Raw genomic sequence first — 27,699 nt, forward strand, 5'->3', positions numbered from 1 at the left:
TAGCACAGAAACAGAAATATAGATCAGTGTAAAAGGATAGCAACCCCAGAGATAAACCCACGCACATATGGTCACCTTACCTTTGGTAAGGGAGGCAAGAATATACAATGGAGAAAAGACAGCCTCTTCAATATGTGGTGCTGGGAAAACTGGACAGCTACAGGTAAAAGTATGAAATTAGAACGCTCCCTAACACCACATACAAAAATAAACTCAAAATGGATTAAAAACCTGAAATGTAAGGGCAGACACTCTAAAATTCTTAGAGGAAAACATAGGCAGAACAATCAATGACGTAAATCACAGCAAGATCCTTTTTGACCCACCTCCTAAAGAAATGGAAATAAAAACAAACAAATGGGACCTAATGAAACTTCAAAGCTCTTGCACAGCAAAGGAAACCATAAACAAGTCGAAGAGACAACCCTCAGAATGGGAGAAAATATTTGCAAATGAAGCAACTGACAAAGGATTAATCTCCAAAATATACAAGCAGGTCATGCAGCTCAATATCAAAAAAACAAACAACCCAATCCAAAAAATGGGCAGAAGACCTAAATAGACATTTCTCCAAGAAGATATACAGATTGCCAATAAACACATGAAAGGATGCTCAACATCACTAATCATTAGAGAAATGCAAATCAAAACTGCAATGAGGTATCACCTCACGCCGGTCAGACTGGCCATTATCAAAAAATCTACAAACAATAAATGCTAGAGAGGGTGTGAAGAAAAGGGAACCCTCTGTTGGAGGCAATGTAAATTGATACAGCCACTATGAGAACAGTATGGAGGTTCCTTAAAAAACTATAAATAGAACTACTATACCACCCAGCAATCCCACTCCTGGGCATATATCCCAAGAAAACCATAATTCAAAAAGAGACATGTACCACAATGTTCATTGCAGTACTGTTTACAATAGCTAGGACATGGAAGCAACCTAAGTGTCGATCAACAGATGAATGGATAATGAAGATGTGGCACACATGTACAATGGAATTTTACTCAGCCGTAAAAAGAAATGAAATTGAGTTATTTTTAGTGAGGGGGATGGACTTAGAGTCTGTCATACAGAATGAAGTAAGTCAGAAAAAGCAAACAAATATTGTATGGTAACACATACATATGGAATCTAAAAAAAAAAAAAAAAGGTTCTGATGAACCTAGGAGCAGGACAGGAATAAACACACAGATGTAGAGAATGGACTTGTGGACACAGGGAGGGGGAAGCATAAGCTGGGACGAAGTGAGAGCATAGCATTGACATATATATACTACCAAATGTTAAATAGCTAGCTAGTGGGAAGCAGCTGCATAGCACAGGGAGATCAGCTCGGTGCTTTGTGACCACCTAGAGGGGTGGGATAGGGAGGCTGGGAGGGAGACGTAAGCGAGAGGGGATATGGGGATATATGTATACATATAGCTGATTCACTTTGTTATACAGTAGAATCTAACACAACATTGTAAAGCAATTATACTCCAATATAGATGTAAAAAAATAAAATTTAATTAAAAAAAAGAGTAAACTGCTGATAATGTGACAAAGATAAATTTCATGGGCACTATATTAAGTGAAAACACCAGACACCAGGCACCAGACACAAGAAATAGAACCACATACTGTGTGGTTCTATTTCTCTGAACAGGAAAAACAGATTTATGGTGATAGAAGTCAGAATACTGGTTACCTCTGATGATGGGACTTATTGACTGGGGTAGGGACCAAGGGAAACTTCCGGGGAGATAAAATATTTTATATTTGATGTGGGTGGTATAGACATATATAAAATTCATTAAGGTATACACTAAAACTTATGAAATTTTACCTAATTTATGCCTCAATTAAAGAACTTTAAAACACAAAAATAGAATCATGTGAGTACAGGTTAAAATGGAGAATGGCCCCCTGGGGTGAAGCTCTGTAGAAAGAGCCAGACTCTGTCACTTACCACCTTACATACCTCTGTAAACTCACCTCAACTTTCCAGGCCTCAGTTTCCTCATCTGTGAATTGGGGATAATAACCAGTACCTTCCTGAAAGTCTGTGAGGACTAAATAACCTAAAAGATATGAAGTTTAGGGTAGTAGCTACTATCTAGTAATAATAAGCACTAAATAATTATTTGCTAGTATGATGATGAATGGTTGAATATTCATTGCTAGGGAGAAAGATGGTCACTATAAGAATAAAAGGAACAATTATCTGGAAACATAAAATGTCAAAAATATTTTCATTTAATTCCATTTCTTCAAAATATATGAAACTTAAAATTGACAGAATTATAAGACTTATTCAGTAATCCATACTTATGGTGGGAGAGTATCATATACTGAGAGGCTTCTCAGTATATGATAGATCAGAAACTGCTAAGGACTGTATGTTTGTGCTCCCCAAAATTCACATGCTGAAGCCTCAGCCCCAAGAGGATGGTATTAAAAGGTGGGGCCCTTGGGAGGTAACTAGGTCATGGGGATGTAGCCTTCATGAATGGGATCAGTGCCCTTATTTATATAGAGACCCCAGAGAGCTCTCTTGCTCCCCTTCTGCCACATGAGGACACAGCGAGAGTATGGCCATCTATGAACCAGGAAGTGGGCCCTCACCAGACATCAAATCTACCAGCCTTGATCTTGGACTTCCAGCCTCCAGGACTGTGAGAAATAAATTTCTGTTGTTTATTAGTTACCCAGTCAACAGTATTTTTGTTATAGCAGCCTGAGCTAAGACAGAGACCAATATTTTAAAACGTGTAAAAGACTTTTAAACACAAATAATATACTCCATCTAGTGAATATATGTAGAATACATTGATTTCAACTACCCACGAAGCATTTATAAAAACTGACCATATACTAAGTGCACCAGTTAGAGACTGCATTCAGCCATAATAAACCCATCTCTGCCTTCCCCCAGCCTCCCCCCAAAAAAGACAATGTCATGTACCAGCAAGAGGTACATCTTATTCGTGTAACAGAATGTCCAGAAATAAACAATCCAGGGCTGGTACAGCCATACAAGGACACCAACTGGGGAACCAGGATGGTTGTGACTTCTGGCCACACTCTCTTTAGCCTGTGGCTTTCACTAGCCCAGGAGCCCTGGATGGCTCCTCTAGCCCTGGACACGGTGTCTGCTTGTACGGAAGAAGGAGAGGGATCTGGCTAAATGAAACCACTCCTTTGCAACATCTTTCCCAGGACTCACAACCAGCGATGTCTCATACTGGCCAGGACTGGAGGATGTGGTCTCGCCTGGCAGCAAGGACAGGAAGATGGAGGTGTTTTAATAGTGCACATTCCCTGATGGTGTTGTGGTTTGAATGATGCCCCCACCAACGATATGTCCACCTGGAAACTATGGATGTGATCTGATTTGGAAAAGGGTCTTTGCAGATGTAATTAAAGATCTCGAGATGAGACCATCCTGGATATCTGGGTGGACCCTAAATCCAATGACAAGTGTCCTTATAAGAGACAGAAGAGGAGAAGACACAGACACACAGAGGAGAAGTCCATTTGAAAACGAAGGCAGAGATGGGAGAGATGCTGCCACAAGACAAGGAACACCTGGAGCCACCAAAAGTTGGAAGAGGCAAGGAAGGAACCTCCCCTAGAGCATTTAGAGGGAGTGTGGTCCTGCAGACACCTTGATTTCAACTTCTGCCCTCCAGAACTCTGAGAGAATAAAATTCTGTTGTTTTAAGCCACAAAAAAAAAAAAAAAAAAAATAGTGCACAGACCCAATGTGAACAAAAAAAAACCTAAGTGCTTTGGTAAGCAAGAAGGGGCAATTTTGGTAGGCAACTAACAGGATGCGCCACACTAGACCTAAAAGCAAATCTCCACAAATACTTAACATTCAACAACATAAAGACCACACACCCTGCTAAGAGTGTAATTAAATTAGAAACCAACAACAAAAAGGCAACTAAAAAGAAACACCCATATATATGCAGGAACTTTCCAGGACGACAGAAACAGTCTATATCCTGAATGGAGTATTGATTACATACAAGTATACATCTGTCAAACTCATCCAACTGTACACTTAAGAGTTATGCATTTCACTACAATTACGCCTCTATAAAAATATACCCATGTACTTTTATTTAAAAACCTAATTCCATATAACTCGTGTGTCAAAGAATAAGTGGTAAAAGAAACTAAGACAATATGGAGAATTAAACCAAAATGAAAATATTATACATCAAAACATGAGATGTCGCTTAACGAGTACTATGAGAGATGATCACAGCCTTGGATGTTTATGTTTTTACAAATTGGAAGTTAATCAGCATGGGGCCCACCGTACGCAAGAGACACTGATAAAGGCAGGCCGCCAGTCCTGACGTTTTCTCTCCTGGCGTGAGTCCTTTTATGCACGGTAAGTGAAGAGCTGTGCCTGAAGGCTTTCTCACACTGATTACATTCGTAGGGTCTCCCTGCAGTGTGGGTTCTCACATGTACGATAAGGTGTGAAGACTGGCCGAAGGCTCGCCCACACTCCTGACACGCGTAGGGCTTCTTGCCGGTGTGGGTCCTCAAGTGTTTCCTGAGGGATGAGGGCTCACTGAAGGCTCGCCCACACTCCTGACACGCGTAGGGCTTCTCTCCCGTGTGGGTCCGCATGTGACTCTTAAGGGTCGAGAGACGACTCAAGACCTGCCCACAGGTGGCGCACTCATAAAGCTTCTCCCCTGTGTGGATCCTCTTATGTACATTCAGGTGAGTGCTCGTCCGGAAGGGCTTCCCACACTGGTTACATTCGTATGGTTTCTCTCTGGTGTGGGTCCTCAGGTGTGTCTTCAGCGATGAGTGTTCCCTGAAGGCTTTCCCGCACTGGCCACATTCAAAAGGCTTCTCTCCGGTGTGAGTTCTCACGTGGCTCCTCAGAGAGGACGGCTGGTTGAAAGCTTTCCCACAGTCCTTACATTCGTAGGGCTTCTCGCCCGTGTGGTTTCTCTGGTGCAAGATCAGGTTAAAGTTCCTTGTGAAGGTTTTCCCACACTGACTGCACTCGAAGGGTTTCTCTCCAGTGTGAGTTCTCATGTGCCGCCGCAGATTTGAGGAATACTTGAAGGCCTGCCTGCACTCCTGACACTCGAAGCACTTCTCCACAGTGTGAGTCTTCTCGTGCCTGATGAGATCGGAGCTGTATCTGAACGATTTTTCACATTTGTTACATGCATAGGTTTTATCCCCGCTATGGATTTTCTCAGACACGATTAGGTGAGTGGTCTGGAAGAAGGGTTTTCCACTCTCTCGGTATTCACAGGGGTTCCCTCCTGCAGGAATTCTCTGGTACTGAAAAAGTGGTTTGATGCTGTTAATAGGTTTCCCTAGTACATTGCATTTATAGAGTTTTTCTCCAGTCTGAGGTTGCTCCTGTCAATTGAGGAAAATGGGAAGACCAGAGGCTTTATTGCATTCACAGATATTCTCCCCCAAGTGAACTGAGTGTAGGAAAGAGACATTCCTATAGCTGAAAATTTTACCATTTTAGTGTATTTATACCATTTCTACCCTGAGTTCCTTCAAGCAGATACTCTGCCACAAAGAGCTATCATTTTCATTACTTTCATGGGGCTTCTTCGATGTAGACTTTTTCTCTATTATGTAAGGCTATATTAAGTTTTAAATGCTCTACATCTGTGTCAGATTTACGAAAATGGTTAGCTTTGGGAACTCTGTAAAGCCACATCTTGATCTACATTTAGAGTTTTCCCCCAATTCATGACATTCACAGACTCTCTCCCAAGAAACTGCTTTCTCCTTGGTGAGTACCACTTGCCTTGAATCTCTCTCTGGGTTTCTTGTGTTTCCCACCTACAGCAATCCCAGACATTTCCTACTGTAGAGGAACAAGAATAATCCCTTTACGCCTTACCCTTTTCGTGCCAATGGATGGAATCTCTGCAAAAATATCTTGGTTAGGAATTGAGTCTTGGGGTTGAAGTTGAGGTTCTGGAATGAATTAAGGGGAGGAAATATTAAGCACACAGAGAAGGAAACTGTGGGATCAAGATGACAAAAAAAGCTAGGCATGTGCAGATTTTTTTTTAATACTGATCCTAAATATGGGAAGAATCTATGAATAAGAGGAATGTATCAGAGAGTAAAGGAAAATTTTAAGGTGTTTGGCTATGTGAGGAGTCACGTAATCATAGGAACAAGGAATGGAAATAGTAGATAATTTACTAAGAAGGGGTTCTATGAAGATTGGGACTATGTTGAGAGAAAGTATTAGTAAGAACATACAGTGGGGAGGAACTGGATGAAATATACACATGGACGTGCTAAATGTGAAAAGGAGGTAGGATAAATATTTCTATGAAGCCAAAGTAAAGCATTAGAGATAAAAAGGGAAAGGAAAGAGGAAAGAAAGTGGAATTTACTGAGGGAGCTCAACCCAACAGCCTTCCCCATCAAGGGCACTAAGCACCCCTAATCTGCCTGGTGCTCACCTAAGTGGGTTCCTGGGAAGATCCCTCTCTCAGTGACACACAGCTCTTCTCTTTGCTCCAAATGGGAAAATGTACTGGCTTTGCAGAGTTGATCTCCTGCTCATGGGAAAAGATGCAGGGTATGAGCAACTGTGCCTGCCATGCAACAGGAGCCGATATTCTGAAGTCTTTAGGGTCACTGGAGATAGGAATAGCAAAACGGGCGCAGCTATATTCTGATGGCATGGCCAAGCTCTTTCACTAAGGAACCAAAGTACAAGCTCCCTCACTGGGTCCCGAAGGACAGTGGGACTCTCCAGTCCCCAAAACCCGGGGCCTGGCTCAAGGACAAACTTGAGAAGACCAGAAACAATGGACAGATCTTCATTTCCAATTAGAAACCACTAGACTATAAGCACAATGAAGGCAGGACCTTCCTGTCTCTTCACCTCTCGATTTCCGAAACCAGCACAGTTCCGGGAAACCATAGTAGCTGCGCAAGTGTGTGGATGAAACAGCGAGGCCAGCCTTACCCACAGAGGCCAGGTTCCTATAGTTCTCCAGCATCACGTCTCTGTACAGGCTTCTCTGAGCAGAGTCTAGAAACAGCCATTCTTCCGGTGTGAACAGCACGGCCACATCCGCAAAGGTGACTGGTTCCTAAAACGCACACCCATCCCTGCTCAGCCAGGGGCCACCCCGACCAATACTCAAGAGGACAGTGTGGGGCTTGCAGGCCTGGGAAAGGGACACTTACATGTAGAAGATGTTCAGACACAGTTCTGAGGTCTCTCTGCTCAGGCCTCAGAACTAGAACTCTTCTCCATCTACTCTTCCCTCCCTAAATGACAGCATCCCAAGGGGTGGCAGAAAAGGACCTAAACTTCATGACAGGACTTAGTTATTAACAACTAGCTGGGAAGTCCTTCCCCTCTAGCCCCAGGGTCCAGCAGACCTGATCGCGTTACAGGCAAGAGAAAAATGTTTGGTAAATGACAACTGTTTGCTCTTGGGAGACCATGATGACTATAAGACAAGGACAGCTCACGTCCTCACCCTGCTTTCCCTCCTGACATTCAGCTGAACATGGCCCTTGATAACTGGGGGAAGGCCTGAATGAGGGAGTGGGGTCACTACCCACCCACCACTAGAGGCCCAGTGCCTGGAAGCCTGGAGACCAGTCCTCTGGGGTCAAGAAACTCCCAGACAGGGGAAGGGGACAAGGAGGCAAAGCAAGAAGAACAAGTATTTGTTACTTACCTGCAGACAAGTGTTCAGTGTCCCAGGAGCCACAGCTTCTTCCTCTGTGCTCTCCTCCTGGAGCCAGGTGGGGTCCTGAGCAGGCACTGCTGGAGGAGAAGAGGGGAGCCGTTAGGGTCTGGGCCTGGCCCAGTGACCCCACTTGCAGGGCCAAGGGCTGCCCACCCTGTGAATGACCACATGTGCACACACACATGCACACACTCCCAGGGACACACACATGTAATGTACACAGAGAGATGCATGCACATATGCTTGCACACACTCCCAGCTGCTTGGGCACACATGTACACTCACACACACCAGTACATATGCATGCATACACTCACACCACGCATACCCAGTATGCGCATACCCACACTGACAAGCACAAACACACAGAAATATACAGACACAGACACACATGCATGCACACACGCATGCACGCACACACACGTTTCCTCTGTTCCAAATCTCTGGAGCCACAGTCTCAATTCACCAACAGACTCTGAAGTTTCTGGGGCACCCCTTTCTCCCCCTTGATTCAGCCCTGGGTCAGCTGTCCTGCCTTAGCTGCTGGGCCCCTTCCTCTGCCCCAACTCTGCAGGGCCAATAGCACCCCAGGACTTACCGCAAGTAGGGGACAGAGAAACCGCCACCTCCCTGTGAGTGTGCCTGAGAAGGAAGCATCCTTCCTTTCCTGCCTTCAAATCAATAACATCCCTCATCCGCACCAGGCCTCCTCACTCTGGCCTGTTACAGAGGAGCAAGTGATTCCCCAGCCAACCCTTGTCTCCCTGCACCCTCACCTCCCCTCTCGATGGGACCTTTCCCCTTGGTAATTAAACCTGAATCACATCCAATCCCTGACCCCACGTCATTAGTTTCCCGGGGCTGGTGTAAAAATACCACACCTGGGTGGCTTAAAGCAACAGAAATGTATTCTCTCAGAGTTCTGGAGGCCAGAAGCCCAAAATCAAGGTGTGGGCAGGGTCACACTCTCTCTGAGACTCTGGGTAGAGTCCTTCCTTGCCTCTTCTTGGCTTCTGGTGGTGAAGGTCAATCCTGGGCTTGTAACTGTGTGTCCCTCCAATCTCTGCCTCTGTCATCACATGGCTGTCCTCCCCCCTGTGTGTTCCTGTCTTCACATGGCATTTTCCCCTTCTTACGAGGGCACCATTCATATTAGATTAGGGCCCACCATGATGACCTCATCTTAACTTGATGGCATCTACAAAGACCCTATTCCCAAATAAGGTCACATTCACAGGTACTGAGGGTTAGGACTTCAATATAGCTTTTTTGGGGGTGGTCACAATTCAAGCTGTAATACTCCACACTTCCCTCTAGCTACTGTTCTATCTCTCTGTTCCCCATCGTGGGCAATCTCTGTATCCATTTTCTCACCTCCTACTCACTTCCCAACATCACCATTCCAAGGACCAGCACCTCACTAGGATCACCTGTGACCTCCATCCAGAGTGGGGATCTAGTTGACATGTTCAGTCATCCAATCCCTCCATCTTAAAACCCACCCCCCTGGGCTTCAGTGCCCACCCCCACCCCGCAGCCTCCCTCCCAGTTTCCTGTATAGGCTCCTCCTCCATCACTTGCTGGTGTCCCCAAGGTGCACACCTTCCTCTTCTCACCTTGTAGTCTCCGCCTCGGAAGGCACCGTCCCCAGCTCTGGGCGTCAATTCCCAACTACCTGACAAGGCCCAAATCTCCAGGCTGACTCTCACATCTGCACTCCAGACCCATATACACAACCATTGGCTCTGATATCTCCACTCATCTACCTGGGGGAATACGAATGAAACATCCAAAATGAGCTAGATGGGGGGAGCTGTTGCCCCAGGAGGTGGAGGACAGAGATTCAAGCCACAGAGGATCATTCTCAGGCTTTGAACTTGCCCTGCTGGGTTTCAAACGTACGTGAGACCCGGGACCCTTGTTTCCTCTCCCTTTGGGAATGGGAATGTCTATCCAATGCCTGCCCCACCATTGTATTTTGGAAGCAGAGAACCTGGTTCTACCAATTTACAAATGGAGAGGAATTATGCCCCCAGGATGGATCACACCCCCAGTCTCACCATACCTGATTTAGATTATTTAGATGACAAGATCTGAGATATTTTGAGTCAATATCTAGATGAGATTTTAGACAGAGTTGATGCTGGAATGGGTAAAAACTTTGGGGATGTTGGGATCATGTGACTGTATTTTGCATGTAAGGAGGATATGAATTTGGGGGGTCCAGAGAGCAGACTTTATGAGTTGAACTGTGTCCCCCCAAAAAATAACAAGTGCTAACCCCCAGTACCTCAGAATATGACCTTGCTTGGAAATAGGATTTTTGCAGATGTTAAGATAAAGTTATGGTGGAGTAGAGGGCCCTTAATCCAATACAAATGGTGTCCTTATAAGAGGAGAAGAGATACCGAATGAGGGGAGAAAGCCACGTGGCAAGGCAGGCAGAGATGGGAGCAATGCATCCACAAGCCAAGGAATACCGAGGCTTACAGCAACCACCAGAAGCTAGGAAGAGGCAAGAAAGATTATTTCCCTACAGGTTTCACAGGAAGCATGGCCTTGCAGACACCTTGATTTCAGACTTCTGACCTCAGAACTGTGAGGTATAAATTTCTGTTGTTTCACCCACTCCATCCAAAAAAAAAAAAACAAAAATGCACTTATCACCTTCTTCTCAAAGCCTGTCCTTCTTCCAATGTCCCTGATCTCAGATGAGCAATCCCTCCCCCTCTGACCCCAACAGTCAAAAAAAAAAAAAATCAGTGATGACATTTCTACACCCACCTCCCCACCTCCACCCACCCCATTCCCCTTCCTCCCACCCTGTCCCTGCTATGAGGAACGCCTATATCATAACTTCTCATTTGGACCCACCTAAATGTCACTCCTTCGGAGAGTCTCTCCTCCCCAATACCCTTCTTTTCTCTAAAAAGACCCTATCCTTTCTTCACAGCCCTTACCTATCTATAACCAGCTACTTTTTTTTTTTTTTTTTTGCTTCCTTAGGTGATTATCTTCCGTCTCCCCCAATGGACTGGCAGCTTCGGAAGAAAAAGCCTGGGGTCCTTTTCCTTTTGCTACACCCTCACCCCCCAACTGTGCTTGGCATATAAAAATGCCCTGGGGAGGGTGAAGGGTAAGCTGTGACAAAGCAAGAGAGCGGCATGGACATATATACACTACCAAATGTAAGGTAGATAGCTAGTGGGAAGCAGCCGCATAGCACAGGGATATCGGCTCGGTGCTTTGTGACCGCCTGGAGGGGTGGGATAGCGAGGGCGGGAGGGAGGGAGACGCAAGAGGGAAGAGATATGGGAACATATGTATATGTATAACTGATTCACTTTGTTATAAAGCAGAAACTAACACACCATTGTAAAGCAATTATACTCCAATAAAGATGTAAAAAAAAAAAAAAAAGCCCTGGAATGTCTGGTAAACGAATGCACACATGACTCACCAAACTATCTCAACTCGACCTCCTGTGTACATCTTACATGGTTCCTAGCTTACCTGCTGTGCAGATAAGAGTTAACACAGCAGGCCTGACTGCTCTCCTCAGCAAGGCCTGCCAGCAAGGTTGACCCTTAGCTGGCCTCTGCGAACTTGGATTTCAAGAGGGTTCCCACCACCCTAACTGATAAGAGGGGCTCACTCTCTGCTTAAACTGTTTGTACAAACAGTGCGGTTTATGCTGAATGCCTGTTTTCCTTCTGGAAGTCTGGAATTTAGGTATGTGCTGGGCAGAGGGTGCCTACATGACCAGCCCCCAGGGAAAACCCTGGGCTCTGAGTCTCTAATGAACTTCCCTGTAGATAACACTGCACACGTGTTGTCACAGCTTGTTGCTGGGGGAATTAAGCGTGTCCCATGCGACTCCCTTGGGAGAGGACTCCAGAAACTTGTGTCTGAATTCCTCCAGACTTCACCCCATGAGCCTTTTCCCTTTGCTGATTTTGCTTTGCATCCCTTCAATGGAATAAATCATAGCCATGAGTACAACTGTAAGCTAAGTCCTGAGTCCTCCTAGCAAATCGTCAAACCTGGGAGTGGTCTTAGGGACCCCTGACACACCTACTCCACACTCACCCCCAAGTCTAGGCCACCACCATCCTTTTCCTAACTGCCTCCACCCACCACTCATATCCTCCCGAGGCCCATCCTCCTCCCAGGTGCTGAAAGACCAGGCTCTTCTTCCCCGGTGCCCAGTGGATTTTACAGATGCCATTCCTAGGCCTGAACTCCTCTCCCCAAACCTCCAAAGAGACCAACATCTAAACGATACAGTAATTATTATGGTCTTAAGCCACCCCTGTCCCCAGAGGTCAGGTGGCAGTGTCTAGTATCTTAGCTCGGGCAGCTGTAACAAAATACCACAGACTGGGTGGCTTAAACAACAGAAATTTATTTTCTCACAGTTCTGGAGGCTGGAAGTCTGAGATCAGGGTGCCACCATGGTCCGGCTCTGGTGAGAATGCTCTTCCTGGCTAGCAGACATCTGCCTTCTCACTGTGTCCTCACATGGTGGAGAACTCTGCTTTTTCTCTTCCTGTTCTTATAAGGACACCAGTTCTATGGGATCAGGGCTCCACCCTTAAGACCTCATTTAACCCTAACAACCTCCTTCAAGGCCCTGTCTCCAATACAGCCACATGGGAGGTTATGGCATCAACATGTGCATTAGAGGGGGACAATCCATAGCACCTGAAGATGTCTTTGGTCGTCATGACTAGGGTGTTATGGGCTGAATTGTGTCCCTCCAAAGATTCATATGTTGAAGCCCTAACCCCTAGAATCTCAGAATATAACTGTATTTGGACATAGGGTCTTTTCAGAGGTCATTAAATTAAAATGAGGTCAGTAGGATGGGTCCTAATCCAATGTAATTGGTGGAAATTTGGACACGGACACATACAGAGGGAAAATGCAGGAAGAAGACGGACATCAACAAGCCAAAGAACAGATCACGGCCCTCTTGATCTTGGACCTCTGTCCTCCAAAACTGTGAGAAAACAAAGTTCTGTTGTTTAAGCCACCCAGCCTGTGGTACTTTGTTATGGGAGCCCTAGCAAACTAATACAGGGGGAGGTGGTACTGCCAGCTAGTGAGTGGTGGCCAGGGATGCTGCTAAACATCCTACAACATGCAGGACGGCCCCCACCACAGAGATCCAGCCCCTGTATCAGGAGTGCTGCAGTTGAGAAACTTGGTCTAAACTTAAATTTCCCAGAGCTCCTCTCTGCCCCCCAAGATAAAGCCCTCCTGTTATATGCTTCCATTGCATTCCAGTCTCCATTGAAAAATCTGACCACCAAGCCAGACTGTGAACTCCATGGGGGAGGGCCTCAGGGTTTGGTCTGCAATTGTTTCCCAGTGCCCATCTCACCACAGGATGACAGTGGTGAGTACTTCAAGAGTACCTTCCAGAGTACTTCAAAAGCACGGAGCACACCAAGTACTTCAACAGTACTTTATGGCACAGATGGCCAAAAAGCACATGAAAAGATGCTCAACATCACTAATTATTAGAGAAATGTAAATCAAAACTACAATGAGGTATCACTTCACACAGGTCAGAATGGCCATCATTAAAAAGTCTACAAACGATAAACGCTGGAAAGGGTGTGGAGAAAAGGGAACCCTCCTACACTGCTGGTGGGAATGTAAATTGGTACAGCCACTATGGAGAACAGTATGGAGCTTCCTTAAAAAGCTAAAAATAGAGCTACCATATGATCCTGCAATCCTGCTCCTGGGCATATACCCGAAGAAAACTATAATTTGAAAAGATGCATGCACCCCAATATTCACTGCAGCACTATTTACAATAGCCAGGACATGGAACCAACCTAAATGTCCATCAACAGAGGAATGGATAAAGAAGATGTGGTACATGTATACAATGGAATATTACTCGGCCATAAAAAAGAATGAAAGAATGCCATTTGCAGCAACATGGATTGACCTAGGGATTGTCATACTGAGTGAAGTAAGTCAGACAGAGAAGGACAAATATCATATGATATCATTTATATGTGGACTCTAAAAAAATGGTACAAATGAAGTTATTGACAAAACAGAAATAGAGTCACAGATGTAGAAAACAATCTTATGGTTACCAGGAGGGAAAGGGGGGAAGGGATAAATTGGGAGACTGGTATTGACATATACATACTACTATATATAAAACAGATAACTAATAAGGACCTACTGTATAGCACAGGGAACTCTATTCAATACTCTGTAATGACCTAAAAGGGAAAAGAATCTAAAAAAGAGTGGATATATGGATATATGTAACTGATTCACTTTTCTGTACAGCAGAAAGTAACACAACATTGTAAATCAACTATACTCTAATAAAAATTTTAAAAATAAATAAATAAAACGAGTACATTACGGCAGAGCCTGGCCCAGAAGGCGTACCAAAAATATATAGAACAACAACATATAACCCAAATCTAAGAATTACTTCCTGTCAGTGGCATAATACAGAGTCCAAATGCAAGACTGGATGATATGATTAATAAACAAAATTTATTATTCTTACAATAAGGTAAGATGGAAGGAAACAAACGCCTTGCAGTACAAGCTACAATGTTATTTGTCCTCCAGAATTAATTTTTCCCCCCACTTCTCAGGAGATGTGGCTTTTAGCCTCATTTTTTAAAAGCTCAGTTCAAACATGTGCCACTTATAGTAAATTCAACTGTAACCTTCAGCATCGACATGCTTGCGCAGTGGAGAATTTAACCGTGCCCCAAGAGAGGTCTGGCCTTTGCCATAGTTGAGTAGGGACTGCTCTTCCATAACAGAAAGATCTGAGACTAAAAAAAACAAAAGAAGAATCCCAGCCCACAATCCCTAGAAAGTGCCTTTCCCCTTGCGTATGTAAATAATGAGAGATTGCTTCATATATTCTCTCCCTATGGCAACGACTGCAGTCATAGGAAAAGGCAGCGGATGCAAGTTCCCAGACACAACACAGCACAGCGGGGCCCTCTGGCTGTCAATTCCACCCAGCTCTCACTCACCAAAACCCCCAGCCCCCAACAGGTTGAGGAGGCGCAGCGCAGGCTCCGGCGTGGCCACCTTCTGAATCTGCACAGCCACCTTCAGCCCCTGGACAGAGTGACAGGAACATATTAGTCACACAGTCGGTGGGATCCACTCACACCTGCTCACCCAGACTGAACTGGCATGACTGGCCCTGCTTTGGGGAAACACACTGAACATACAGGCACAGGCCCTATTCCCTTGTCCAGGTTTACAATTCTTCAGTATAAAGTTAACCACTGTTGTGGAATTTCAACTCCAAGATGGGATGGAGAGAGGGGGCCTGGGTAAGGGAGGCCTCCTCTGAGCAGCCTCCGGTAGTGGGGGAAATGCTGGAGCAGAGAGGGGCAGTGGATGGCCAGCAGATTGAGGGGTAGAGGGAGGATGCAGAGGTGGACCCCTGCAAATGAGGGGACATTAGTAAACTATTCCGGAGGGGAAGCCCTGCTGTGGGAGAAAGGACCTGAACTCTCCTCTACCGCCAGCCACTCCCTTGGGAAGGGTATTTGAACTGACTTGCATTTCTAAGGGATGCCTCTGGCCTCGGTGTCCAGGGTGATGCCCAGTGGCAGCAGGAGCCTGTCAGGAGCAGTTCCCGGGGGTCCAGGAGAAATAACGGTGGCTCTGGGCAGGGTGGTGGCACCAGGAACAGAAGGAGCAGTCAGAGGTAGGTTTATATTTTGGAGGAAAAGTTTGTAGGACTTGGTGGTGGATGGGAAGTAAATGTGGCAGGTTCCTCAGGGCAGGTGATGGGCAGGGACAGGTGAGAGGAGGCCCCTCCTCCTCAGCGCGGGGCTCATAGCACACCTTAAAGTGTCCTTCTCTGTAACTCTGTCCACCTCAGTACCAAAACACAAGGCCCTGAGCCAAGAGCTTGGTTACTGGCCTGGACACTCTTCACACAGCCCTTGGACCCACTCATTCCTATAGGTTTCCTGGCCATGGACAGGGTGGGAATGAGGGTGGAAGGACTGGACAAAGAAAGGCTGGCCCAGAGAGGCAGGGCCTGAACCCTAGGTGCTAGCCCCTCCCCTAGGACTGCTCTGGGCCTGACATCACACTAGGGATATTTACATTCAACGCAGAAACGCCACAGCATGTCCAGCAGTTCCTACCAGGAGGTAAGCCTGGGCCTCCAGCATGTTCCCAATTCCCCCAACAGTTGGCAGTTGGCCCTAGATTCATCCCTCCCTCCTGCCTCCCCGCCTAACAAAACTCCTGAACCTTAGGCTTTCCTGGCTGGGGCTGGGGCCCTCCCAGAAAACCACTTCCCAGGCTTACTGTGTCCTCAGAAGACCAAGGTGACTCCTGGAGAGCTGACCGGTCCCCTGGAGTCAGAGGTGTCCCCCTCTCTCCCATCATGGGCTTGATCTGCATCCTCAGGTCCAGCCCCAGCCCCTGGGAAAAGGCATGGAGGGTGCTGAGCAGGACAGAGGCGGTATGGAGGCTGTTCTCACCCTCAGAGACCCTAAGTTTGGGGCTCGTGCCATCAGAATTTGGGGAACGTGGGCCTGGTAGTTTCAGACCTCGTGACTCCCCCCATTGCACTGTGGGCCCCTGCCACCAACGAGGACTGATCATGCCAGAGACTTGGAGACAGACCTGATCCCTTTCTGGTTCTGGAGAGGCCCTGTCTGGAGGTCAGGCCACAAGCCCTTGGAGGCGCTACAAGACGTTTTACCAGAAAGGTTTCTATAGAAAGGCTGGGAGCCCTTGGCTCTGAATATGAACTTCATTCTATGTTTTCTTAGATTCCATATTTGAGGATGCCCCTGGCATCCATCAATCACAGGGCCAAACTAATGGCCACAGCTGTTTACATCTCCCCTGTGATCCACAGCTCGTACTCCGAACCACCTCCTTTATCTAGTTCTCACACACCAAGCCAACATTCCCCCTGCCTTAAATCACCAAGGCCAGGTACCAGACAACTGGGGACAGCCCCTGTGCCTCAAGGTCCCCCAGAATTATTACTCAAGCTCATCAATCCTAAGCTGTTTACCCTGCCCTGCCTTGCCTTTCCTACAGAAAACCAGTGAAGGCTCTGGCCTAGAGTCTCCCCTCACTCCTGTCAGCCTCCTGACTGATGCTGGTGCTTCCTCGTGTGGCCCTGTGTGGCGTGGCCAGCCCCCTCCTCTCAAGAAATGTAAGTCACCGTCACTGGCCTCTCCATGTCATCACTCAGTCACCTCCGTAAATTGAAATCCCGGGGGTACCATTTTGAGACAAATGTTTTCATCAGAATAATTCTGACACAGATCACTTTTCTTGAAGGTTTTTAGGAGTTCCGCCTATTTGCTCAACACGTACTTATTGAGCACTGCTAGTATAGGCACTGTGGATCCAGCAGAAAACAGAAGAGGTGAAACCAGAGCCTTGAGGAGCTGGGTGTTGTGCAGGAGAGGTGGCGTGGGTGGCCCTGGGACAGTAGGAAGGCTGAGCCTGGAGATGCCCATTCTTTGGGGCTACAGGGCCTTGGTCTGTCCCTGGCCACCAGCACTTATTCACACGTGACCTCAGAGCTGCCATAAGGGGCCCCAGTGATTGCGACAAGGCTCAGTGACACCCACATGGACTAGAAGGGATAACCAAAGGTTCAGCCACATCGACCAAGTATCAGGATGTGCGATCCTCAAGCAGAAGACCCTGGTGGCTAAGACGGCGGTCTCTAGAGACAGGCCTGCATTTGACTCCCGACCTCACATATGCTGGGCCACTTAGGGGCATATTCAGGGATGAACTGCTTGATTCCTCTACACAGAAGGAACTGTAGTGGGATTCCTCTATATAGAAGGAAGTGGACCACTTATGCCCACTCAGAACATTCTGTGACTGCCTGTGTTTCCAGATGCAGCAGAAGCCCCTCCTCTCCCACACTCAGTACTCACTACTGAGCTGGCAATGAAGTTCTGTGGAAAGTGCTGGAACCCCATACTGAGAGGAAAGAGCCCACAGAAACCACAGAGGACACCCATCCCTCATGGCCCGTACTCCCTCCCTCACACGGTCCATCTGCTGATTGAGGCATGGTGCCGGTAGGGGCCTGGAGCCGTCTTTACCAGCACCCATCTGCTCACTCCTTCATTCAACAGGCATCAATCGAGAGCTCTATAATGGCGCACAGAACACTCTATAATGGGGTTACTGCAACAACAACATCAGATGAGGCCCCTGGGATCCAGCAGCTCCAGTAAGACATTTGCAGATCTTAAGGTCTCAAAAGCCAGCGCCCTTTCCCAAGCAGCTAGTGGAGGACGTTCTCTTCCGAAACAAGAGTGTAAACCAAGGACAAGGAGGATCTGGGCACTAAGGAGAGGGCTCAGCTGCCTTGGGGTCTGATGCCAGCCATGCAGGGGCGAGAGTTTCAGCTGCCTGGCAGCCCACTCCTCACGAGGCTGTGCAGGGTTGAGGCTCCGCGTGCTCAGGGCACAGGAATGGAAAAGCGGTCTCTACTACCCCGGCCTCACCACCCCATGCACTGTGCCAGTGTCTCTGACACTCTGAGGCTGACACCATCCGTGATAGAGGTGGAGAGGCACATACTGAGGGAAGCTAGATACCTCATTGGCTCTGGGACAAAGAGGCCCAGCCTGGGGGTGAAGCTGGGCTCTGTATGTCCCTCTATCCAAATCTTAGCCCTAACCCTAAGCTTCAAATCCCCAAGAATGGGAACTCAAACGTGGAGGCTCGGTAGTTTAGGAAGGCAGGAATTCAGGGTCAAGGGGGGGATGGCAGGACTCTGCATTTTCTCACACACCATGCTGTGCAAGCTGGTTCTGAATGATTTTCCACTCTTTGACAAGGGCTTCCTTCCAGTGTGGGGTCTCAACTTGTCTCCCTAGGGCTGTGGGACCCCCGACAACTTTCCCACATTCTTTACAATCAGAGTGGCCCTCTCCTGCAGGTCCTCTTGTTCAGATCCAAGTTATAATTCCTCCAGGAGCCTTTCTCACCACAGTTAAATCAGCAGGTGGCTTCTCTCCAGGAGGAGTTTGCTCCTGACAAGCAGTGGATGACGACAAAAAGGTCACCCAGGGATGCTCCTTGTCAGGGGCACATTTTCAGCATTTTCAAAGGTGCGCCTTGTTCAGACAGGTCGAGTTCTTCCAGGGTGTTGCAGGTTCCACCACTAGGCTTTCTCACATCCTGAACTTACATGGGGGCATCTCTAACAGACAGCGTGTTTCTGATCACTGTTGAAGAGTAAATCACAATGCATACAATCGATGTCTGACTCTCACTGATGGAAATGTTTACTCAGGGGAACTTTCTAAGAAGAAAGAAACTTAAGTGATAGGTGGGATTTGCCCAAATTCATGGGTCATGGATGCTCCCTCCAGACACTTCATGTCCTTGAGGAAAAGCCCTGGCTCAAATATCTGCCTGGCCCTGGTGTGCGTGTCCAACTCACGTATTCCTCAACTTCTTCTATGAGAGGGAGTAAAGAATCATCACCCGTGAATCTTACCATTTGCAAATCACGGGATGAATTTTCCTCCAAAATATCCTGCAGAGGAGTAGACTCTTTGGGTTTAAGTTGAGATTCCCAGTCTAAAATGAATTGGAAAAAAAAAAATTACCTTCTTTCAGAAAGAAGTAGCGGCATGATATTGACACATACAACATGTTTTTTTTTTTAATATTGACCCTAAACTTGGGTCAGTACTAAAATGGAAGAAGGTATCAGTGAGAAAGTGAGGCTCTAAGAGTAGGAATTGGGCAGTGATGGGAATGAGGTGGAAATGAGAGACTTTTTTCCCAGCAAAGGAATCCGTGGAGATTGAAAGTGACGTTATCAGACAGTGTTATCAGGCAAACAAGTAAGAAGCAATTAGACAAGGAACACACAAAGAAATGTTTGGTTTAAAGAGGAATTGGACAATAATTGTTTGTATGATATGGAGAAATTGGAACCCTCATGCACCGCTGGTGGGAAGGTGAAATAGTGTGACTATTCTAGAAAGCAGTTTGGCGGTTCTTCAAAAAGTTTAAAAAATGACCCAGCAATTCCACACCTAAGTATATACTCAAGAGAAATGAAAACATATCCACATAAATTCTTTTTTTTTTGAATTTTATTTTATTTTTTTATACAGCAGGTTCTTATTAGTCACCAATTTTATACACATCAGGGTATACATGTCAATCCCAGTCGCCCAATTCAGTACACCACCACCACCACCCCACCATGGCTTTCCCCCCTTGGTGTCCATACGTTTGCTCTCTACAACTGTGTCTCAACTTCTGCCCTGCAAACCGGTTCATCTGTACCATTTTTCGAGGTTCCACATACATGCGTTAATATACGATATTTGTTTTTCTCTTTCTGACTTACTTCACTCTGTATGACAGTCTCTAGATGCATCCACATCTCAACAGATGACTCAATTTCGTCCCTTTTTATGGCTGAGTAATATTCCATTGTATATATATATACTACATCTTCTTTATCCATTCATCTGTCGATGGACATTTAGGTTGCTACCATGACCTGGCTATTGTAAATAGTGCTTCAATGAACATTGGGGTGCATGTGTCTTTTTGAATTATGGTTTTCTCTGGGTATATGCCCAGTAGTGGGATTGCTGGATCATATGGTAATTCTATTTTTAGTTTTTTAAGGAATCTCCGTACTGTTCTCCACAGTGGCTGTATCAATTTACATTCCCACCAACAGTGCCAGAGGGTTCCCTTTTCTCCACACCCTCTCCAGCACTTGCTGTTCGTAGATTTTCTGATGATTTCCATTCTAACTGGTGTGAGGTGATACCTCATTGTAGTTTTGATTTTCATTTCTCTAATAATTAGTGATGTTGTGCAGTTTTTCATGTGCTTCTTGACCATCTGTATGTCTTCTTTGGAGAAATGTCTATTTAGGTCTTCTGCCCAATTTTGGATTGGGTTGTTTGTTTCTTTAATATTGAGCTGCATGAGCTGTTTATATATTTTGGAGATTAATCCTTTGTCCGTTGATTTGTTTGCAAATATTTTCTCCCATTCTGAGGGTTGTCTTTTCGTCTTCTTTATGGTTTCCTTTGCTGTGCAAAAGCTTTGAAGTTTCATTAGGTCCCATTTGTTTATTTTTGTTTTTATTTCCATTACTCTAGGAGGTGGATCAAAAAAGATCTTGCTGTGATTTATGTCAAAGAGTGTTCTTCCTATGTTTTCCTCTAAGAGTTCTATAGTGTCCGGTCTTACATTTAGGTCTCGAATCCATTTTGAGTTTATTTTTGTGTATGGTGTTAGGGAGTGTTCTGATTTCATTCTTTTACATGTAGCTGTCCAGTTTTCCCAGCACCACTTATTGAAGAGACTGTCTTTTCTCCATTGTATATCCTTGCCTCCTTTGTCATAGATTAGTTGACCATAGGTTTGTGGGTTGATCTCTGGGCTTTCTATCTTGTTCCATCGATCTATGTTTCTGTTTTATGCCAGTACCATATTGTCTTGATTACTACAGCTTTGTAGTATAGTCTGAAGTCAGGGAGTCTGATTCCTCCAGCTCCGTTTTTTTCCCTCAAGACTGCTTTGGCTATTCAGGGTCTTTTGTGTCTCCATACAGATTTTAAGATTTTTTGTTCTAGTTCCGTAAAAAATGTCATTGGTAATTTGATAGGGATTGCATTGAATCTGTAGATTGCTTTGGGTAATAGAGTCATTTTCACAACATTGATTCTTCCAATCCAAGGACATGGTATATCTCTCCATCTGTTGGTATCATCTTTAATTTCTTTCAACAGTGTCTTATAGTTTTCTACATACAGGTCTTTTGTCTCCCTAGGTAGGTTTATTCCTAGGTATTTTGTTTTTTTGTTGCAATGGTAAATGGGAGTGTTTCCTTAATTTCTCTTTCAGATTTTTCATTATTAGTGTATAGGAATGCAAGAGATTTCTGTGCATTAATTTTGTATCCTGCAACTTTACCACATTCATTGATTAGCTCTAGTAGTTTTCTGGTGGCATCTTTAGGATCCTTTATGTATAGTATCATGTCATCTGCAAACAGTGACAGTTTTACTTCTTCTTTTCCAATTTGTATTCCTTTTATTTCTTTTTCTTCTCTGATTGCCATGGCTAGGACTTCCAAAACCATGTTGAATAATAGTGGTGAGAGTGGACATCCTTGTCTTGTTCCTGATCTTAGAGGAAATGCTTTCAGTTTTTCACCATTGAGAACGATGTTTGCTCCACATAAAATCTTATACATGAATGTTCAGAGTAGTACTACTCCCAATCACCGAAAAGTGGAAACCAGCCAGATGGCCATCATCTGATGAATGGATGAACAGAGTGTGGTGCATCCACACAGTGGAATATCACTCAGCCTTAAAAAGGAATGAAGCATTTCATGCTACTACATGGAAGAACCTCAAAAACATGATGCTGAGTGAAAGAAGACAGATACAGACGTATGATTCCACTTATATGAGATGTCCAGAACAGGCAAATCCACAGAGACAGAAAGTGAGTTAGTGGTTGCTGGGGGCTGCAGGAAGGGGGATGGGGGGGGGACTGCTAATAAGTACAGGGTTTCTTTTGGAGGTGATAGAAATGTTCTGGAAATAGATAGTGGTGATGGTTGCACAACTCTGTGAATATACTAAAAACCTCTGAATTGTACACTTTAAAAGGGTGAATTTTACAGTATGTATCTCAAATTTTTTTTAAAAAAAAAGAGAAATTGGAACAGATCTTTTTCTGAAACCAACAAAAAGTAAGAGAATTAAAAAGTGAAAAAAGAAGAGCTAAAGGAACTCACCCCAAAAAACCTTATTTCCCCTCAGAATAAAGAACCTTATAAATGCCCTCAGACTGACACTTCCCAGCAGCACCCACCCTCAAACCCCGGTGTGGATGGGTCACAATGTGCTACGCCCCCTGGTACTCACCCACACCCGTGGCACAGAGAATGCCTTGTTCTGCTGTCATCAGCTCTTCTCTTGGCCCCACTTGGGAGACCAGACAGGCTTTGCAGGATGGAGTCCCTGCTGGTGGAGAAAAACATATGTGCTGAGGGAGGGGAGGGCTTGCAGAGGAAAATAAATGCTTCCCCTGCCTGCCCGCCCTCCACCTGGACCTCAGCTCCTGACCCCGAGCAAGTACGTGGGGTACCTAAGTGATCACATCCAGTTTTTAATGAACTCAGTGAGGTTCTTTCACAAGGGCCCAAACTACAAACGCTCCCGCTCTGCCCCATGGAACTGAGGTTCTCTAAGTCCCAAAGCCCAAGGTCAAGGTCAGTGAGACCCACACGAGTGACTATGGAGAGAATTAAGTAAAAGCAATGCATGGAGCTGTTATCCTGTGGAAGCCCATGAACTGGAAACCCACACTACATCACTGTGGTCATGTGGCAGGCGCTTAAAAGGCATTTGCATACAGGAAGGACCGGAGTAGCACCAGCCTTACCCCGGGGGGCCAGGGTCCTGCAGTTGTCCAGCAGCACGTATCTGCACAGATTCCTCCGAGCGTCATCCAGCAACGTCCACTCCTGGATGAGCCCCACTGCCACATCCTCCAAGGTGACTGATTCCTAAGACAGTACACATATTCTGGCTCAGCAAGGACCACCCTCACCATTCTGCAGGACGAGGGGTTATCCCTGGGGAAGGTAGACCCAATGCAAGAACATTCAGAGAGTGTTCTCTCCAAAGCAGGGCTTAGCAAACCCGGCCTGCCTCCTGTTTGTCTGAATAAAGTTTTACTGGCAAACAGCCACACCCGTTTGTTTATCTCTATGGCAGCTTTTGTGCTACAAGGGCAGAATTGAGGAGTTGCTGGGACAGAGCTCATATGGCACACCCAGCAGAAAATATTGACTTTCTTAACATTTGGACAGATCCAAAAGTATAAACTTTGGCTTTCTGTCACTCCACTAACCAGTGATGGCGGAGCCTGTCCTTCTCCGCTTTACAGAGCTTTTCCTAAACTCCTTATTTAAGACATCAAGTTTGGGTTTGATCTTTTAATTTTCATGAAGTCCCTAGGACGCCGCCCAAGACATAGATAAGCATTTAGTCATTTTTTATGCTTGTTAAAATAGGACTTCCATTGCATCTGAGAAACTTGATGGCCTTTTAATCTCAGAATTCTCTACAACAGCACTCACTGGTAAAGCTCAATGGGAATGTTCTATGTCTGCACTTTCCAAAAAGGCAGCCACTGGCACGTGTGGCTATTAAGCACTTAAGAAATGTACTTTGGGTGACAGTCACTGAGGTTTTAATTTTGTTGGATTTTAATGAATTTTAATTTTACTGTATAGAGCCATTTGTTTTTGGTAGGTCTCACGAGCGATGGCAGGGATGGCCCTGGAGCTCTGCTGCTGCCGGCTCTAAATGAGCCCCTCACTGCAGTCAGACTCTGGAATTAGGCAGAGAACCCCAGGGTCTCTTTGGGAACCCTCCACCCAAACCAGTTCCCTCCGGAGGTCATGTACTGAAAGAGGTTGCCAGGTCCTGGGGACAGGGCTAAAGATGTTCCACACTTCCCTCTTCTTTCTTCCTCAGTTGGGAGGCAGGCAGAGAGGAGACAGGGCCCAGAGTACATAATTATTCCCCCCCCCCCAACCATCCTAACCACCTCCTTCCCCCTCACCATGACACCAGCGCCAGGGTTTAAAGTTTCAGTAGGTGTCCTTCCTGCAATAAGAGAGACAGAGGTAAAAGAAGAAATGAGAGTGGAAGCAGAACACCAAGCAGGGGTTTGGCCCAGGTAATTCCATTTCTGTGGACCAGCAAGGCGGCCAAGCGAAACATGCTTACCCGGAAATTATCTCAATAAGGAACATATTGGGCCCTGAGCCACCTTTCACACCACAGGCCCTGACCGTTTCTACTGGCTCCAGTTACCTAATAAAAGGATCATTTCTCCTCTTATCCTCCCTCAAAACACCTCTAACATCCTCTACATTTCCTCCACTGCCCTTATCAAGTTGTGATTTTTTAATATGTATTTGTATAGGTAAGTTTGCCTCTCTCTCTCTCCAACCACGATGTAAACTCTCAAGGTATAGACCTGTGTCCACTTTTTTCAGGACTCCAAATCCTGCCACCAGAACCGCACTTGATAAGTACTAAGTTGGCAAACTTTCTGTAAAAGGCCAGACAGTAAAAATCTTAAAATTTGTGGGCCACATGTATGGCAACTATTTAACTGTGGTTATAGCACAGAAACAGCCACAGGGAACACATAAACACGTGTTCCAATAAAACCTTATTAATAGAAACTAGCACCAGGGCAGATTTGCCCACAGGCCACAGTTTGCCAAGCCCTATTCTATATCATGTTGTAGAGAGAATACATCAAGCACCAAATTCTGTTCTACCTCTTATGCATCGCAAACATTCCAACTTTTTCAATTCCACGATCACCACCAAGCCCCAACTTTTCCAACTCCACAATCTTCTGAGTCCTGAACTATAACCCAAGCTGCTATATGTGTGGACTTTGCATTAATTCTTGTCCATCCTAAACACCATGCTCAACCCAGGAGTTGGTGGTTTGTTTAAATCACAAACAAAATCATATTACTCCCTACTTAAAACTCTGATTCAGTGGCTTCCCACTGGCCTTAGAACAAGGTCCAAAGTTTACCATGGCCTTCAGGGCCCTGCCCTCCTCTCCTCCCGGCTTTTCCATTCGGTACTTTGTCTTCTGTGTTTTAGCTTTCCCTATCTTTTCTCAGCTCCTGGAATACACCAGGCTTGGTACTGCCTGAGGGATTACGCATCCACCGTTCTTTCAAATCTCCTCCCCACTCCAACTCCACAGCCTGACCCCTGTCTAGCTACATAAAACTCATCTTTTAAGTTCAAACATTTGTCCCGTTTAAGATATTTTTGCTGATCTCCTCCTCAAGTTCCCCTGTTCTGTGTTTCTACATCACCCTTTGTCATTATTAATTTAAAATCTGTCTTCCCAGCTAGAATATAACGTCCACAGGGGCAAGCATTAAATCTATTTCAGTCACGTTGTTTCCCCTGTACAGGGCCCGGCTCATTGAGGGCACCCCCAATGAAAATGTGCCAAACAATCAACACTCCTCAAGAATAACTCAATATAGTTAGACTAAGAAGGCATGTGCCCACATGCACACTCACACACTCTCACACACACACACAAAGACAACACCACAAGTCAAAACTAAAAATGACTTAAAATGCCTGTTCATATAACAAAAATCACAACACTAGATTTCAGCTGTCTTTAAGAAACGTTAACGCTTTCTAAAAAGACAAGGTGGGACATGAATCCTCTCTAAAAACAAACACCACACTCATCAAATTGAAATCTGATGCTTAATTTTCCTCCAGAATTAATTTTTTCTCCATTTCTCATTAGAAGTGAGTCTTAACCCTATGATTTAAAAAAGACATCCCGGGCTGCCCTGGTGGCGCAGTGACTGAGAGTCCGCCTGCCGATGCAGGGGACGTGGGTTCGTGCCCTGGTCTGGGAGGATCCCACATGCCGCGGAGCGGCTGGGCCCGTGAGCCATGGCTGCTGAGCCTGCGCGTTCGGAGCCTATGCTCCGCAATGGGAGAGGCCACAACAGTGAGGCCTGCGTACCGCAAAAAAAAAAAAAAAAAAGACATCCCATTTACTGCCAACTCAATTTCAATTCCCGGTACTAACAAAGCTCATGTTCTTTTTCCTGGAGTCCCATCTTTTGAAGCCTTATGGCGATTTACAGGCTGGAGCCAACTTGAAAAGAACTGAATAGTCTTACTTTTCTTTGACGTTAATAAGACTTGTGAGAAATAGCTTTTATTAGGACATGCTCCCCTTACAGTTAAGAAAACTGATACAAAGTAAAAGTCAGAAGGGAGGGAGGGAGGGAGGGGAAAGGAAAAGGAAAAGAAATCTAAGTTAACAGGTCCTAAGGTAAGCAAGTGCAAACTGTCAGTCACCAACTAATTCATCCCTTGATAGAGGGTACATTCCATTTTTTAAATTCACATGACAAGTCACTCAAACCAGTTTGCACATGTAGACTCAGACCTAAATTTCCATTTGCAGAGCGAGATAACCTGAAACGTAATACGAAATAAAACGTGATTTATTAATAAACAGTTATCCTGCCTATGGGAGATACGGCAGGCCTACAAATCGGGGAAGACGGGTGAGTACTGGGGCCGGCTGGTGTCACCACTTTTTAGCTGCGGGACCTGTGCTGTACTTCGTGACTTCCCCTTCAATAGGCGGATGACAGTCCTGTTGGCCCGAACAAGGGGTACCTGAGAGCGACAGACCGAACAGGGGGAGCCCGGCTGCAGAGCCGAGCTGTGCCGGCTCCCATCCCGGCCCCGGGGTTACCGCGGGGAGGAAGCACCTCGGCCCGGGCAGCCGTCCTAGGCCCTCCGGCCTCTCCCCGCGCCCGCCGAGCCCTCCCCGCCCTCCCGAGGGGCCTGGCCGCACCTGCAGAACGGCCGGAGACACTCCCACCGCAGCGCGCCGTGCGGCCCGGTACCACAGCCACCATCCGCCGCCGCTGCGCACTTCTGCTTCCGGTGTCAGGGCCGCCGGGAGCGGAAGTGGTTGGAGCACCGGCCCTCAGGGCCAGAGGACCTCCGGGCAGTGGCGGAAAGGTTGACTCCTTCATCCAACCTTGGAGGAAAAATTCTAGTTTCCTTCCCCAGGGCTGCGGGCGAGGTTAAGCTCTGGGGTGGGGTCTGACCGGGCCTAAAGAGTGGGGTTGGAGCGGAGTGTATGCCCACTGGTTGGGGCTAAGGACAAAGCTGAAGCCCGATGGGCGGGGATTGCGGAAGGGCCAGGGCTTGGTGGGCGGGATAGAGGTGGGGCCTTGCTGGTTCGTTGGCACGCTCCATGTTCTACTTTCCTCTCCCCCTTCCTTCCCCCCCACCCTGCCCCGCCCTGCCTTATCCTTTGCCTTAACCCAGTGCCCTGCAAAAACAGACC

The 27,699-nt window shown here is 46.2% G+C and overlaps 1 protein-coding gene across 7 annotated transcripts; it reads right to left on the bottom strand.

Annotated features, from left to right (window-relative positions):
• Positions 1 to 1,545: 1,545 nt before the first annotated feature.
• On the bottom strand, positions 1,546 to 27,490 carry ZNF333 (zinc finger protein 333). 7 transcript variants are annotated; one of them, XM_032626750.1, is made up of 12 exons: positions 27,199 to 27,490; positions 24,379 to 24,422; positions 23,191 to 23,314; positions 22,671 to 22,769; positions 19,250 to 19,332; positions 16,063 to 16,179; positions 14,760 to 14,847; positions 7,714 to 7,802; positions 6,987 to 7,113; positions 6,475 to 6,570; positions 5,898 to 5,974; positions 1,546 to 5,314 (listed from the first exon to the last, which is right to left on the bottom strand). In XM_032626750.1, exons 1-12 carry the CDS (start codon positions 27,380 to 27,382, stop codon positions 4,298 to 4,300), a joined length of 2,145 nt encoding a protein of 714 aa, XP_032482641.1. In that variant the 5' UTR covers positions 27,383 to 27,490; the 3' UTR covers positions 1,546 to 4,297. The 7 variants fall into 7 exon arrangements, with proteins under 7 accessions (XP_032482641.1, XP_032482644.1, XP_032482643.1 ...); XM_032626749.1 differs by having other exon boundaries at positions 2,625 to 5,395; positions 22,671 to 22,766; XM_032626748.1 differs by having other exon boundaries at positions 2,625 to 5,395; positions 7,714 to 7,799.
• Between the last annotated feature and the right edge of the window lie 209 nt (positions 27,491 to 27,699).

This window comes from Phocoena sinus, chromosome 3, assembly GCF_008692025.1.
Source record: "Phocoena sinus isolate mPhoSin1 chromosome 3, mPhoSin1.pri, whole genome shotgun sequence".
In the NCBI taxonomy this organism is placed as follows: Eukaryota; Metazoa; Chordata; class Mammalia; order Artiodactyla; family Phocoenidae; genus Phocoena; species Phocoena sinus.